General features: G+C 53.7%; 1 protein-coding gene across 1 annotated transcript in view; it reads left to right on the forward strand.

Annotated features, from left to right (window-relative positions):
* Positions 1-13,029, forward strand: part of NCOR2 (nuclear receptor corepressor 2) — a 177,727-nt gene that overhangs the window by 121,181 nt on the left and 43,517 nt on the right. Inside the window, exon 17 of the mRNA XM_054392833.1 lies at positions 8,380-8,522. Coding sequence (XP_054248808.1) covers positions 8,380-8,522 — 143 coding nt within the window. The remainder of the gene's footprint in view (positions 1-8,379; positions 8,523-13,029) is intronic.

The following is a 13,029-nucleotide window of genomic DNA, read 5'->3' on the forward strand; positions in this document are numbered from 1 at the left end:
AGCATACTGGCTGGGGGCCAGGTAATGGGGTGAGCAGGTGCTGAGCAGAGGAGAGTCGTTGGAGGGATCTTTTCTGAGTGCTGCTTTGTTTTGGAGATTGCATCTGGTTGTTAAAAAGTGCCTCTTGCTGGTTTATGCTGGATGCTGGAGGTGTGCTTGAGGAGTCTTAAAACCAGCTGCCAAAGCCTGCATGGAGGAAGGATGAAGCGTGGGAGCACGTAGCATTGTTCCAGCCTGGGGGCCAGGACGAGGCAGGGAGATTTGCTGGTGTAAAGCCCAATTGCTGATGTTTTCCCCTCCGTTACAACCTGGGAAACTGAGATTGCAACACCAGACTTCTACAGAGAAGCCAAATTCCCCCTTGCCAGGAAGCAGCCACTTTAATGCTTCAAACTGGCTCTGTTTGGTGTTTCCAGAGACCAGCACGGTGTGGGTTTCCAACTCACTGTGAAACTCTGGAGGTGACCTCAGAGGCTGGCAGAGGCAGCAGCAGAACCCACTGCCAGCACAGCTGGGCAGGGGTGGACGAGGTGATGGGCACATGGCTCAGGGTGTGTTTGGAGACATAGGTACCATCCTCCTCACTGTAAGGACTCAGATGACCCAGCCACATTCTTCCCTGGTACTGGTACCAGCCTGAGCCCACAGCTGACTAGTCTGGGGATTTAAACAAGCAAGATGTGAGCCCTACAAAAAGTCACATCCCGGAGTGCTTGGGCAGATGGGGATGGTGACTTCCCAGCACCTGCTAGCTGGGACATCAGCCTGGCCTTGCCATCCACTCGTGGCTTTTTTGTGTGTGTCTGCTCAGGGAGGTGAGAGAAAACAGCCCCAGGACAATGAGATGCCAAAGTCATCTGCTCTGCTCTGGAGTCCCAGAGCTGCACAGAGAGTTTCCAAGTGGAAGAAGACAGGACTGTGCCTGCTGGGAAAGACAATAAAGGGGAGTAGCATGTTATTAAAGTTAACTAGGGGAACGAAAACCTAGCGAGAGGAAAGTTCTTGCTTAATGACACTTTTATTGTGCAATAAACCTTGATTCACTGGTCTGTCAAAGTGTGCAAGGATTGGTATAATGACAGGGGAAGGTGTTCTTCTGATATTGCCTCTTTGCACTGTGGCTCTGATCCTGAAAAAAAGAGGTTTTGTTAATAGGAGTTACTTGAGGATTTCCTCCCTTCCCAAGCCCTGAGTGGGCAGCACCCTGTGCCTGGCTTTGCCGCCAGGCAAGGTGAGGAGACTGTCAGCAGCGGGATTGGGGATGCTCCTTAAAAGGCAATGTTTAGGCAGCTCCTGCCTTTGGGGGACCCGCTGGCAGGAGCTCATGCAGGCAGGAGTTAATGGTAGGCTGGAAGGAAGTTTGCAAGCAGCAGGCAAGTGCTGACCTGGAGCAGCTTGGGTGGGTTTATTGTCCCACCAGCCCTGCTGTCAAGTTTCACCACCAGCACCCAGCGTCTTAGAACAGCCATGACAGTGCTGGAACTGAACTCAGAGAACCAGGAGGTTTTGGCACCACCTTTGTTAGGCTATAAAGTCTGATATCTCTTCTCAGCCCAGCTCTGGGTTTTCCCTGGGGTGTCTAACAAGTGGTTTTGTTCCTTGAAAAGAGGTGGTGTGGAAATGGCAGGTTCTTGCTCACCTGAGGTCCTCCTATGCCTCACCAAGGCTCTCTGCTCCTCTTGCTGAGGTCGGAGCCAGCCTTGGGCTCTTTACACCTTTTCCCAGACTGAAGAACAGGAATGGACATGGAATGGAATTGGCATGGTGAGGCAAAGGATGGTTGGGCATGAATGTAAAAAGTCGATGACAGAGGGTTAAATAATCCGTGAAGACTCCTGAATAGCTCATTTTGGATAGATGTAAAATACTTCCTTGGACACAGAAGGTAGTCTTTAGAGGGCTGGTTTTCAGTTCTGCCAAAAACCAACTCAGAAAGAAAGATGAGTTTGGGACTGATCTGAACCATCTTTTTCCCAGGCCCATTCTGTTGACAAAACTAAAATGAAATGGAAATTTTGAAAAAAGTACTGATTTCTTCAAACTAACACACAGACAGAGCCACTAACATGAAAGCCTATAGCAGGAGCCTGCCATCTCCTATTGCCTTTTGAACACAGCTGCATTTCAGCGTGCTGTGCAAGATCCCTCTGGATTGGAATGGATGTGTCACCACAGGAGAGTGTGCTTCTCCAACCCTAATTGAGTTTGTGCTGTTATTTCTAAGGAGCCACTGGCTGAAAGGTAGGGAGAGGTATGTCTGTGTGGGTTATTCTTTTTCTCCATTGCTTCTTGCTGACAGGACAGCAAGACCTCTTAAAAGAAGCTGGCTGCAGCATGGATGATGCTGGGACACCATCAGCTCCCTACCTTCCTCTCATTGTCTCTTGTGTGCTCTTGCTGGAGCCTTCCCATCTCCGCTTGGAGATACTTAAGTGCTGTAAATCCTACTGGTGGTAGGAAACGTGTGCTGGAGAAGCTGGTTGCAACCAGTGCCAGTTGCTGTGTGTTGTTCCTCTTGCTGACCCTGGGGTGGAATCTGGCTTGGGATCCCCCACCCAGGTGCCATCCATCCAATTTGGTTGCAAGGAGAGCTCATAGGCAAGACAGCCCAGCCTGCTTGTCCCTGGTGTCTGCCACTGCAGCCAGAGCACTGCCACCTGCACGCTCCACATAAGCCACATGCTTGCCAGGAGGTACAAAAGAGCATAGTGGAAATTACTGGGATGGAGCAGACTGGGTGCCACGAGGGCAAAACTGCATGCAAGGCGTGAATCGGCCACACTTGCCCTGGAAGAGATGGTGGTTAGCTGTGATCTCATCCTTGCCATCCTAGGCTAGGGCTTTGCCGCTCTTTGGCCAAGGTGTTACCCCCAGCATTGTGCCCATAGTGCCACTGTCCACTGTGCCCCCCAGAGCTGTGCTTTCTGCTGCCGCTGGATGAATGTTTCTTGAGCATGTAGGAGCAAACTGCGAGGATTTGCCTAGTGAGTGTCAGTGAATGAAACACAAAAGGCCTGTCAGGGGGAACTGCTGGGTAATTACTATAATTTACAGCCTACGTTTTAATTTTGAGCGTTATTTTTTCAACAATAAGGGAGCGGGAATAATACCCAAACCAGGTGAAGGGAGAGAGCTGGGCCCACTGGGAGCAGCTGCTGCATGTTCACTCGCCTTGCCCTGGAGACTTTGAGTCTCCCTGGCTGGACCAAGGAGGGAGCAGCTGTCCTGAGGGAACACTCTGTTAGTCCCCTCCAGGGATCAAAGGATGGGGACACAGCACAAAAGGAGGGTTGCTCCATGGTCAGGGCATGGGGTCCAGTGTTTTTGCAGCAGGTTGTTGCAGAGCTCCAGTAACTGGCTCCTCTGAAGGGGACACCTGGTTGCTGAAGGTCCCCAGTCAGGGCCAGGCGAGCAGGGAGATGGCACTAGAGCTGAGCTGGCTGGGGTTAGCAGCTGTGTTACCCACACCTCATTTGGTGGTACTGCCTCCCTTCAAGAAGGTGGCATGATGGGTGCAAAAGCTACTTTTTCACTGCAAGCTCCCTCATAGACAAAAGCCATGCCAAAGACATGCTTGTGTCCAGCTGCTAAAAGCAGAGGTCCATCAGGAGTGTGGCTGGACCTGGCGTTGCCTTCTTAAGGAAAGGGGCTGAGCATCACCCACTGCCACAGCAAGACTGCCTGTGCCGTGGTCCCTTTAGCAATGCCCCTGGTTCCTGTGGGGACACAGGCTTGTCCCCTACACGCTGTCCCCATCGCTTTCCTTGGTGCAGCTGCAGGAACTTGGCACTCACCCGGCTCTGCCACCCACTGGCTCCACAGCCCTGGAGAAGTTACCTTCCCTGTGCCTCGGTCCTTCCACGTGCTGCAAACCACCCCAGCATTGGTGGGGAGAGCAACACTGCCACATGCTACTTCGCTTGGGGATGCCCACCATGGTGCCTTGGGAGGTGTTGCTGACTCCGTAGTGCTGGTCCTTCTCCAGGATGGGGTTACGGCACCTTTTGGCCTGGGCCATAGCCAGAGCTGCCTCCATCCCTGCTCTCAAGAGCATATGGGTGCAAGAGGGGCTGGAAGATCACACGAGGTACTGTTAGTTGTAGAGGAATGAGATCACTTAGTTTTTCCCTTGTAACCTTGATCTGTTAATCCATGTGAGCTCCTATTAAGGGACTGCTGGAACGGCTCTGGTAAAATCCCACAGTTGCCAGGAGCTCAGAGGGTGTGAGCTGATGGCCCTCATGCGCTGTGATGCCCCTCTGGGTTTCTCCTCTGTGCTCCTCTTCCATCCAGCTTCTTGTCGGTACCGGTGCAGAGCCTCCCCCGTCCGCCCCTAGTGAGACCAATGTGAAACCTCTCTCCCTCCCTCCCTCCCTCCTCCTCCGCCGGGGCAGCCGCCTCAGTGCCAAGAGTGCCAGGGTGCCACAGCAGCCTGCTGGTGCGACACTGGGCTCGTCGGAACGCACGTCCCCAAAGAAAAGCGCCTTTGATTCACTTGAGAGCAGAGGAAACTATTAGCCAAGCTTTGTTTTCCTGGATCCCTCCCCCTGCCGCTGACATTCAGACGAGAGCGAGGGAGACAGAAAGTGAGAGAGGGAGGGCGGGAGCGGGTGCCAAGCGGCCGCACCCCTTGTCAGCTTGGGTCAGCGCCACGTTCGTTATTAATGCTCTGTCTAGAGGTCACATTCAGATGCAACGAGCCCCGGGTCAGCCAGAGGAACAGATTAGAGCTCGCTCGCTGCTCCGCCACATACCGACAGCACCGGCTCCTCGTCCCCGGGCTGGCAGGAGTGAGCTGCGTCGTTCGGTCGGCTGCTCGTTCCCCGCGCCTTTCTCCCGGCTTTTATTTTTTTTTTAATTATTACTATTTCTTGGCAACGTCGGGCATCTCCTGAAACTGCACAGCCTGCCCGTAGCCCTGAGCTTCTGAGCGAGGAGGTGAGGTAGGGGAGAAAATAAGTGGAGGAGCTTCCATCCACCTTAACAACTGCGGCTGAAGCCAGCTGGAAAGCTTCGGGAACCGAGCCGGAGGAACGCAGAGGACGCCGTTTGCTCGCCAGCCCCGGAGGGAAAAGCGCTGGGGCTGGAGCATGTGTTCCCACCAACTTCTGGCATCGGTGTCAGGAGTCGCCTGCCCGTGACCTGGTTTCCAGCCTTGGTGCCCACTTCTTCACCGCTCTCGGCCGCCCATGGCTCTGAAATCCTCTCGCCCCCAGGATTTAAGGAACCGGCTTTGCTTTCTTCTCTGTCTCCGACTGCTGCGAGGGAGCGAAAGCAAAATGCGTGGGGAGGGTGTGAGTGGAGCACTCGCAGCGCTTCGCAGCGGGCTGCCGTGCCCGGGGGGGCTTTGAAGAAGTGCCCCAACGCCCGCACCCTTCCCAGCTTGCCCGCTGCACACTCCGGGCACACTCCCTGCCTGCCAGAGCTGGACCTGGAGCACGTAAGTGCAGTGCTGGGGTCCAAAGGATGGGGTTAGCTATTGGGTTGTGTGCAGCCGTGTGCCTGCGGGCAGACCCTGCGCTCGGAACCCCCGCCCCAGTCCAGGGCACAGCCTTTGCCCGGAGCTGAGAACTCAGGGGTCACAGTCTTAGTTGCTCCACGGTACCAAGGGGTGCGTGGTGCCAGGGCGTGCTGGGGGAGCCACAGGGGCTGGGGACTGCCTTGCTGGCAGAGCTCATTGAGCCAGGGTGCCCGGTGAGGCAAAGGCTTACCCCGAGGTCCCAGAGTGTCTGTGCTGGTCCCTCCCCGAGCGCGCTGGTAAGGGCAGCGTGGGGAAGCAGATGTTGCTGTTTGCTCGGGTTTCGATGTAAAGAGCAGAGTGGCTGGCCTCTCTGTGGGGTCCCGGGGGCTGCGGCAGTTTACTGCTCATGAGCCCAGCATGGGCACAGTCACTTGCCTGGCCAGCTGCAGGCTTCTCTGGCAGCCTTCCCGCCCCCCAGTCCTGCAGTGTGCCGCCGGCACAGTGAGCCTGGGCAGGGGAAAGGGCAGCCAGAAGCTGGCATTGCCTGCAGCTGGCAGAGGTCAGGCCACGGTGGGGACTGATCATGCTAGCAATCATAATGCCCCCTGGCCCCAGGATCCACCATACCAGGTCCTGCTGAATGGTACAGCATCTCACCCACCAGAGCACTGGAGCTCATGGCACACCACTGTTTGAATTTTGGGGCTTTGCCTTGGGGCACAGCAAATGACTCTATCCTCAGCTGCCACTCTTGATGCAGGGCTGCCAGCACGGTGGTGAGCAAAGGTGGCTGAGCTGCTTGTTTGCTTTGGGTGGCAGCAATGGGTTGTGACACAGGGGACTGTCCTGTTTTCCCCTGCAGCTTTCAGTGCTGGGGGAGGACTCCTGCCTGACTCGTTGCCTCTCGCGGTTGGTGGCCGGATGTCCTTTTTTTTTTCTTTCTTTCTTTTCATTTATTATTATTTTTAAGAAGTCTCAGTCTGCCAGAGGGGTGACAGAGGTCGTGGGTTTGGCTGAAGCAGGGCTGGGAGTTGCAGAGTTAAAGCTCAAACTTGTTTCTTGGCTTGCCACAGCCTTTTGTGGTGCTCAGCCCCTGTGATGCCTGCCTCTTACATGCAATTTGATAAGCCCTGGTGCTGGGATGGGGCAGGATACAGGCACCAGCTGGATGTTAACTCCTGCTGTGCTGGCTACTGCTGGCTTTCTTCTGGATCTGTGAAGCAAGGAGCGAAGTTTCATCTCTGCTGGGTTACATGGTGCTGTGTATTCTTCACAGACATACCCACAGCCCCTGTGCCATGGCCTCCCCTTGCATGGGCAGGCAGATCCTGGCTGGAAGTGTGTCCTTTAGTCCTGATTACTGGTGGCCGTGCTGGGATCAGTCCATCACAGGCGTCTTTGTTGTCAGGCTGACTCAGAGGCTGGAGTGGCACTTGGGTCTCGGCTGGGGATCAGCAGTGACACATGGCAGCAGCCTGGATGAAGGCTACCAGTCGGGCTGGGGCACAGCTGCTGCACCTCTCAGGCACAAGCAGAGCCATGCATGGGAGTCCCCTAATGTGGGACTCCTGAGTTCCATGGTGTCAGAGCAGCCAAGGGGATAGACAAGGAAGATGCCCAGGCAGTGCTAGTTCCCAGGCTCTAGTACTGGTGGCTTCTGGGCAGAAAACCCCAGAGGAAGATGTTGTTCTTAGCAGGCTCATTTGCTGCTGTTTTTCATCTCAAAGTCATCTTTTGTGGCAGTACCATGCCCCTGGATTCACAGTTTCTTCATCCTGCACCCTAAACAAGGTTCAGGGGAGAACCAGGGGGAAGGGGGAGGGGCTGTTGTCCTGGTGGTGGCCTAACATGGGTGGCCAGGCACTGGCCAGACTGGCATGACCCAGTTGGACTGCCCAGTTGGCAGTGTCTTGCAAGTTAGTGGCAGTTCCAGCCCTGCTGTGCCCCACAGGAAGGACCAGCCATGCAGTAGGGTTGCAGGGAGGATTGCAGGCAAGGAGGCTTTATTTCTCAGAAAACCTGTTTGGTCCTCGCCCTGGTTACTCCCAGGAGCCCGGGATGGAGGGACCAGGGTGCTGCTGCATCCATCCCTGGGTTGCGGTAGTGACTCCCACCTTCAGCTGTGGGGCCGGGGTGCCCAGATAACCCAGCAGAGACCACAAGAACATGGAGTGCTGACTTGCTCCTTCCTCCTGCTCTTCCTCCTCCACCCTGATGGGTTGGCCCAGCACTGGCAGGAGCTGGGCCAGGTGGCAGGGCCAGGGCCATGTGTTCAGGTGGCACCGTCTGGCTGAGATTGCTACCCCCTGGCACTATGCCCAACCTGGGAAGTGGCTTTTGCTCATGAGCCTGCAATCAGCACTAATCCCCTAGATGCCTCTTCTCAGCCCAGGACATCACCTGGGCTTACCTGCCTGTGTGCTACCACTTCCCTGCCCAGGCTCTTCCTCCTTACCTGACAGGACTATACTCCAGCCCCCTGAACTGCTTTGTCACTCCAGTCAAAGTCATCACTAAGGCATAGGGAGAATGGGGAGAGCCTTTGCTTCATGGTAGGGACTGAGAGTTGCTGTCAAAAGCTCTTCTGGACATGCCAAGACCTCCAGCAGCCATCCCAAAGGGAAGGGGGCAACAACTGCCCTCCTGAGCACCCAGTGGCTGTCCAAGACGTGGCTGTGGGGCATATTTTGTCCTGGAGGCAGTCAGCATAGTGCCTTTTTTCCCCTTGGAAGGAAAAACAGGCTCTGGTAGGTCATCCCTTGGCCTAGGAAGCCATTCAGATGGGTGCTAGTGACCATATTGTTCCTGTGGAGTTTGGCTCACACAGAGGATGTTTCCCATCCTGTGTGGATAATGCTGCGCTTGTGCAAGTGCATCTGGTGTTAAACCTTTCTGCCTTCTCCCTTCTCCAACTACAGGTCTCCTTGAGCATGGGCGGAACTGGTCAGCCATTGCCAGGATGGTGGGCTCCAAGACTGTGTCGCAGTGCAAAAACTTCTACTTCAACTACAAGAAGAGGCAGAACCTGGATGAGATCCTACAGCAGCACAAACTGAAAATGGTGAGAGCCCTGTCTCAGCCCGCACCAGGCACTGTAGATATTTCCTAGCAAGTGCTTGCATGCTTTCCCCAGCCAAAGCAGGGGGATTCTTTATATTCCCAGAAGGGAAGATCTGGAGAGTGGGAAGAGGTGCAGGAAGGGGTGGACGACACCCATCTGCCCTGGGAGGTCTGGGGGAGGGAAGAGCTGCTGCGTGGGAGATGCCTGGGCGCCTGGAGCGTGGCTGGTACGCAGGGAGATAAGGAGCAGGAGGAGGAACAAGGCTGCAGTGCGCTGGCCAGGACGTGAGTTCAGTCCTAGCTGTGCAGGTACTTTGGTGAGGTAGTGCTGGTCCACCCCAGCAAGCAGAGAGCCTGGCTGTGCCATGCAGCTCTGCAGGTATCACAGTTACATGGTGAAGTCTTAGTTTGCACCGAAGAAATTCAAGGTCTTAGGAAAACATAAGGAAAGGCTGGTCCCAAGAAGGGTGTCAGTTGTCTTTGGGGCTGTGAGCAGATATGCACTCCTCTCCGTGCCTCAGTTTCCCCATCAGAAGGGGTTAACGCTGCTTCATCTCTGGAATGTGGTGTGGGCTGTGGATGAATTGGGGTTTGTTGGTGTTCTGGAGATAAGACAGACTCCTAAGAGCAACTGAGGATTGTAATTATTTCATTTGTAGAGTATCCTGGGGTTCCCAGTTTCGGGCTAATAGAATTCACATGGCTAAACCCCCAAGGGGTGCTTTGAAAATGCAAAGGACAATGTTCAATGCAGGAATCTCTCCAAGCAGGCTATTACAGCAAGAGTAAAAAAGAAAGACAGGAAAACATTCAATGACTCACCCAGGAATTTAATATCCTAGTCAGTCTATAGGAATGAGAGAGAGAGATGATTTCGGTGATGCTTTGTTATTCATTCTCTATGCACAGAGATACTCCTGGGTTCCCATGTTTCACCCAATTGTTTTTAGAAACAAAGCAAACAAACTATATCAAAGACCCCCAAACTGATGTAAAGGCTGGAAAATAAAATGTGCATGGAGCTCCCTGAATATAAAATGTTATTAGAAAGCTATCATTGTTCATTGCTGGGGAGGATCTGCAGTACGATCACACAGCTCGGCTGGCAGCGGAGCCGGGTCCGTGTTCATTTACTCTGCTTCCTAACGTTGCAGAAATTATATCACGGAAGTGTTTTTTCTGCAGAAACACATTTTTCCCTGCATCCGTCCCTCCAAGGCAGCCACTAGACTTCTCCACTCTAATTGCTCACTCTCACTTGTAGTTTGCATCAGCGTCATCATTTTATGTTTTTGGGGATTGGAGGCTCTGGGATTCAGCCATGGAGGGGAACAATGGATGTTCAGCTGTTATTTATTGTGCTCTATTGTTTTGTGGCAACAGCAGATGCCAGAAAGCTGAATAAAATAAAAGAACAACTGAGATTAAATTGCCATAGACCTTCCTTCCTGACTCCTAAATATATTCCCGAGCAAACCTAGCCTCCAAATCTCATCCTATACCCAGCAGTCAGCTGTGACCTCTGTGAAGGAAGCACGTGGCACGGCAGCATGGCATTGCCCAATTTTGCCATGACATTCCCAGGTCATTCCCTGACCTCACCACCAACAGCTATTGCCGATTATCTGGGGAAAACACAGCAGCTCTGCTTTTCTTCCTCTTGCTTAATGAGAGTAAACTTAATTAGCAGACCTCATTTATTTCCCAAACAGGGCTCATTAATACTGTAGCCTCCTGTTCCAGGTAGGTGTGACACCAGGTTGGAGCTGCATAGAGGCAACTTCGAAGAGCTGCAGGGATGGGCAAGCAGCAGTGACTAGTGTGGGACAGGAAGCAGAGCCTGGCAAGGCTGTCCCCAAAACATGGCACAGCTCAGTGCAGAGTAAGATGTCCTCATTCCCCATGCCAGGGCAGTGCTGGGTAGGATGGGTTTGGGTGTTTGGGCAGCCCCTTGTCCCCTTGTGTGAGCTCTGGGGACTGAGGAATCCTCCTTCTGAGCATCCAGGGGGCATCCAGCATTAGGAAGGAGGGTTTGAGTTGCAACAGGCAAAGGTGCCTGGCGTGGTGTTCCTTTTCCACAAAAGCCCATATGGTCTGTACACTTCCATGTGCCATGTTTGGGGTTTTAATTTGAGACTTTTAAAACCTGCCTGGATGCATTCCTCTGTGAACTACCCTAAGTGATCCTGTTTTGGCAGAGGGATTGGACTCAATGTTCTCTTGAAGTCCCTTCCAACCTCTAATATACTGTGATACTGTGAATTTGAAGACCCTTTAATTTGGACCTCTTTCTACTGGAAGGTTCTTCTGAGGTGAAAGAGCACAAGGTGCTGGGGAGCTGCTCTGGGCTGTGTCAGCACACAGAGCCCCGTTTCCCCTCTCTCCCAAGCTACTCAGAGACTCTTCTCCAGCCTGTTTGAGGACAGGAATCCCACTGCAGTCCTGGCTTATAGGGGCTGGATACCACAGATCCTCACCCTCCTTCCTCTCCAAGCCACCCCAAAGATCTGAGTGTTCCTGGTGCACACTGGGACAGGCAGCCTCTTTTTGCTGGGGCCAGGTCAGGCCACCTTGAGGCTTCACTTTATCTGCCCTGCTGTGTGTCTTGGCTGGGTTCCCCTGCTGAGCGGCTCAGATGTGTCCCAGGCATCCACGTCACTGAGCCCTGACCTCCTGCATGCCGTGCTCCCTAATCTCGGTGCTGAAGGGAAGCAGGGCATTGGGAGACACAGCGTCCTCGGAGCTCCTCTTGTTGTGAGCAGTCAGAGATTAGGCACTGTCTTTTCCAGGACCTCTCTGCAGCGTGGTTATCGCTTTGATCTAGTGACTGCTGAGGCTTGTGTTGGCTTGTGAAGTGAAGATAGGCAAATTATCTCCTGGGCTGGTCGTGCTTGGAGGGCAATCTTTTGGCACCTTCCAAACAAGATTTTTGCAATTTCTTGCTTTTTGGGTGATGGCACAGCAAAGCTGCTTCAGCAGGACAAGCCTGGTGGCCTCTTGTTCTGCAGGGTGAGCAAGTCTGCCTTGCCTTGTAGCAGAGTCTTGGTCATAGAGGGCAGAGAGGTCCTACCTGAGGGATCATCTCTCTTGTCCTTTCCCATAACTACTGGCTGCTTTTGCAGCAGAGCACAGGAGTCACTCTGTGGCTAAACCTAGTCCTGGTCCAATCTCAAATATGCATCATTATGTCACACCAGTCTGGGACTGCCTGGTCCTGCTTTTAGGAGATGCCCATGTTCGTATCATATCTCTAGCTGTAGCCAGGATCTGCTGCCTGGATTAAACATCATTTTCTCTAAATACTAGCAGTCAGGTCTGCTGGGAGAGGGACTCATGGTGCCCTTGGGCTGTGCTCTGCTGGCAGCTGCCAAACCCCAGGCTCTGGCCAAGTAGGATGCTGAGGCAGAGGCTGGTTCCCGGCTAATTCCCCAGTGAGGAGCCTGCTCCTGCCTGCGGCTGAGTCACGGACCCGTGAGTAAGAGGCAGGGAAGGCTTTGCCATAGTAACATCAGCGCTTTGTCACCACAGCAGCGTGATGGGGGACTGCTGCTTCAGACAGAAATGTGCAGTTGCTGAATTGCTGCCGTGGCAGAGGTGTGAATGCTGGCGGTGCCTGGCCAGTGCAGCCAGGACGGCGCAAGGGCACTGTGGAGCCCTGCCTTCCTCCCACCGCCTCTCTGTGCCTTCAGAGAGCCCTTTCTCAAGCCCCTTTTTTCCCTCTCCCCTGTCTGGTTTGATAAAAATAGACTTTGAGCAAGCAGCGTCTCCAAGCAAAAAGCAGTTGCATTTGTTTGTTTTATCTGGAAGTTTTTGAAAGGATTGAAAAGTTGGGGGGAGGGGAGCGTGGAAGCGGTGGAACAGCTCTTCCCAGCAGAGAGATCCAGCAGCAAAGTTAACATTTCCACCATGGCTTTATCTTTTCATCCATGTAAATAAACGTCCTACACACGTCATTCGTGTGGGGTTTGCAGGGAGAGCCGGAGATGATGGGCCTGTTCCTACTGGTAATATTTACTCAAGCAACAAGAGCAGGAAACAATAGCAAAGCTGAGACTTTTCCTTTAGGTCGGTGGGAGGGAGCAGCTGTCCGCGCCCTCATGGCTACGGCACGTGTCCTGGCAAACAGGGACAGGGCTGTCTCAGGGCAGGACAGAGCACCAGGCAGTTCACCTTTGGATGCCATGCCGCATGGAGTGTCCTCACTGGTGACAGCCTCCTCAGTGGGGGAGACAAAGTCCTTTGGCAGCACCTGCCATAGGGGAGGTGAAAGCTGGCACACAAAAATTGGCTGAGCTGTATTCGGAGCATGAGCTCCGTTGTCTGCAGATAGGTGTCAAGCGGTGGCCACACGTGTTTGTGGAGCTGGAGGTAGTGCCTGGAAGCGTGCAGGACAAGCATGTCACACACATGTAACGAGCAGACACGGGACCATCGTGCTCTTGACAGCCCTGCACTGGTGACTTCTGCACGTGTCCCTTGTCCACCCTTCCATGCCATTCCTCTCTCAG

This window comes from Indicator indicator, chromosome 26, assembly GCF_027791375.1.
Source record: "Indicator indicator isolate 239-I01 chromosome 26, UM_Iind_1.1, whole genome shotgun sequence".
In the NCBI taxonomy this organism is placed as follows: domain Eukaryota; kingdom Metazoa; phylum Chordata; class Aves; order Piciformes; family Indicatoridae; genus Indicator; species Indicator indicator.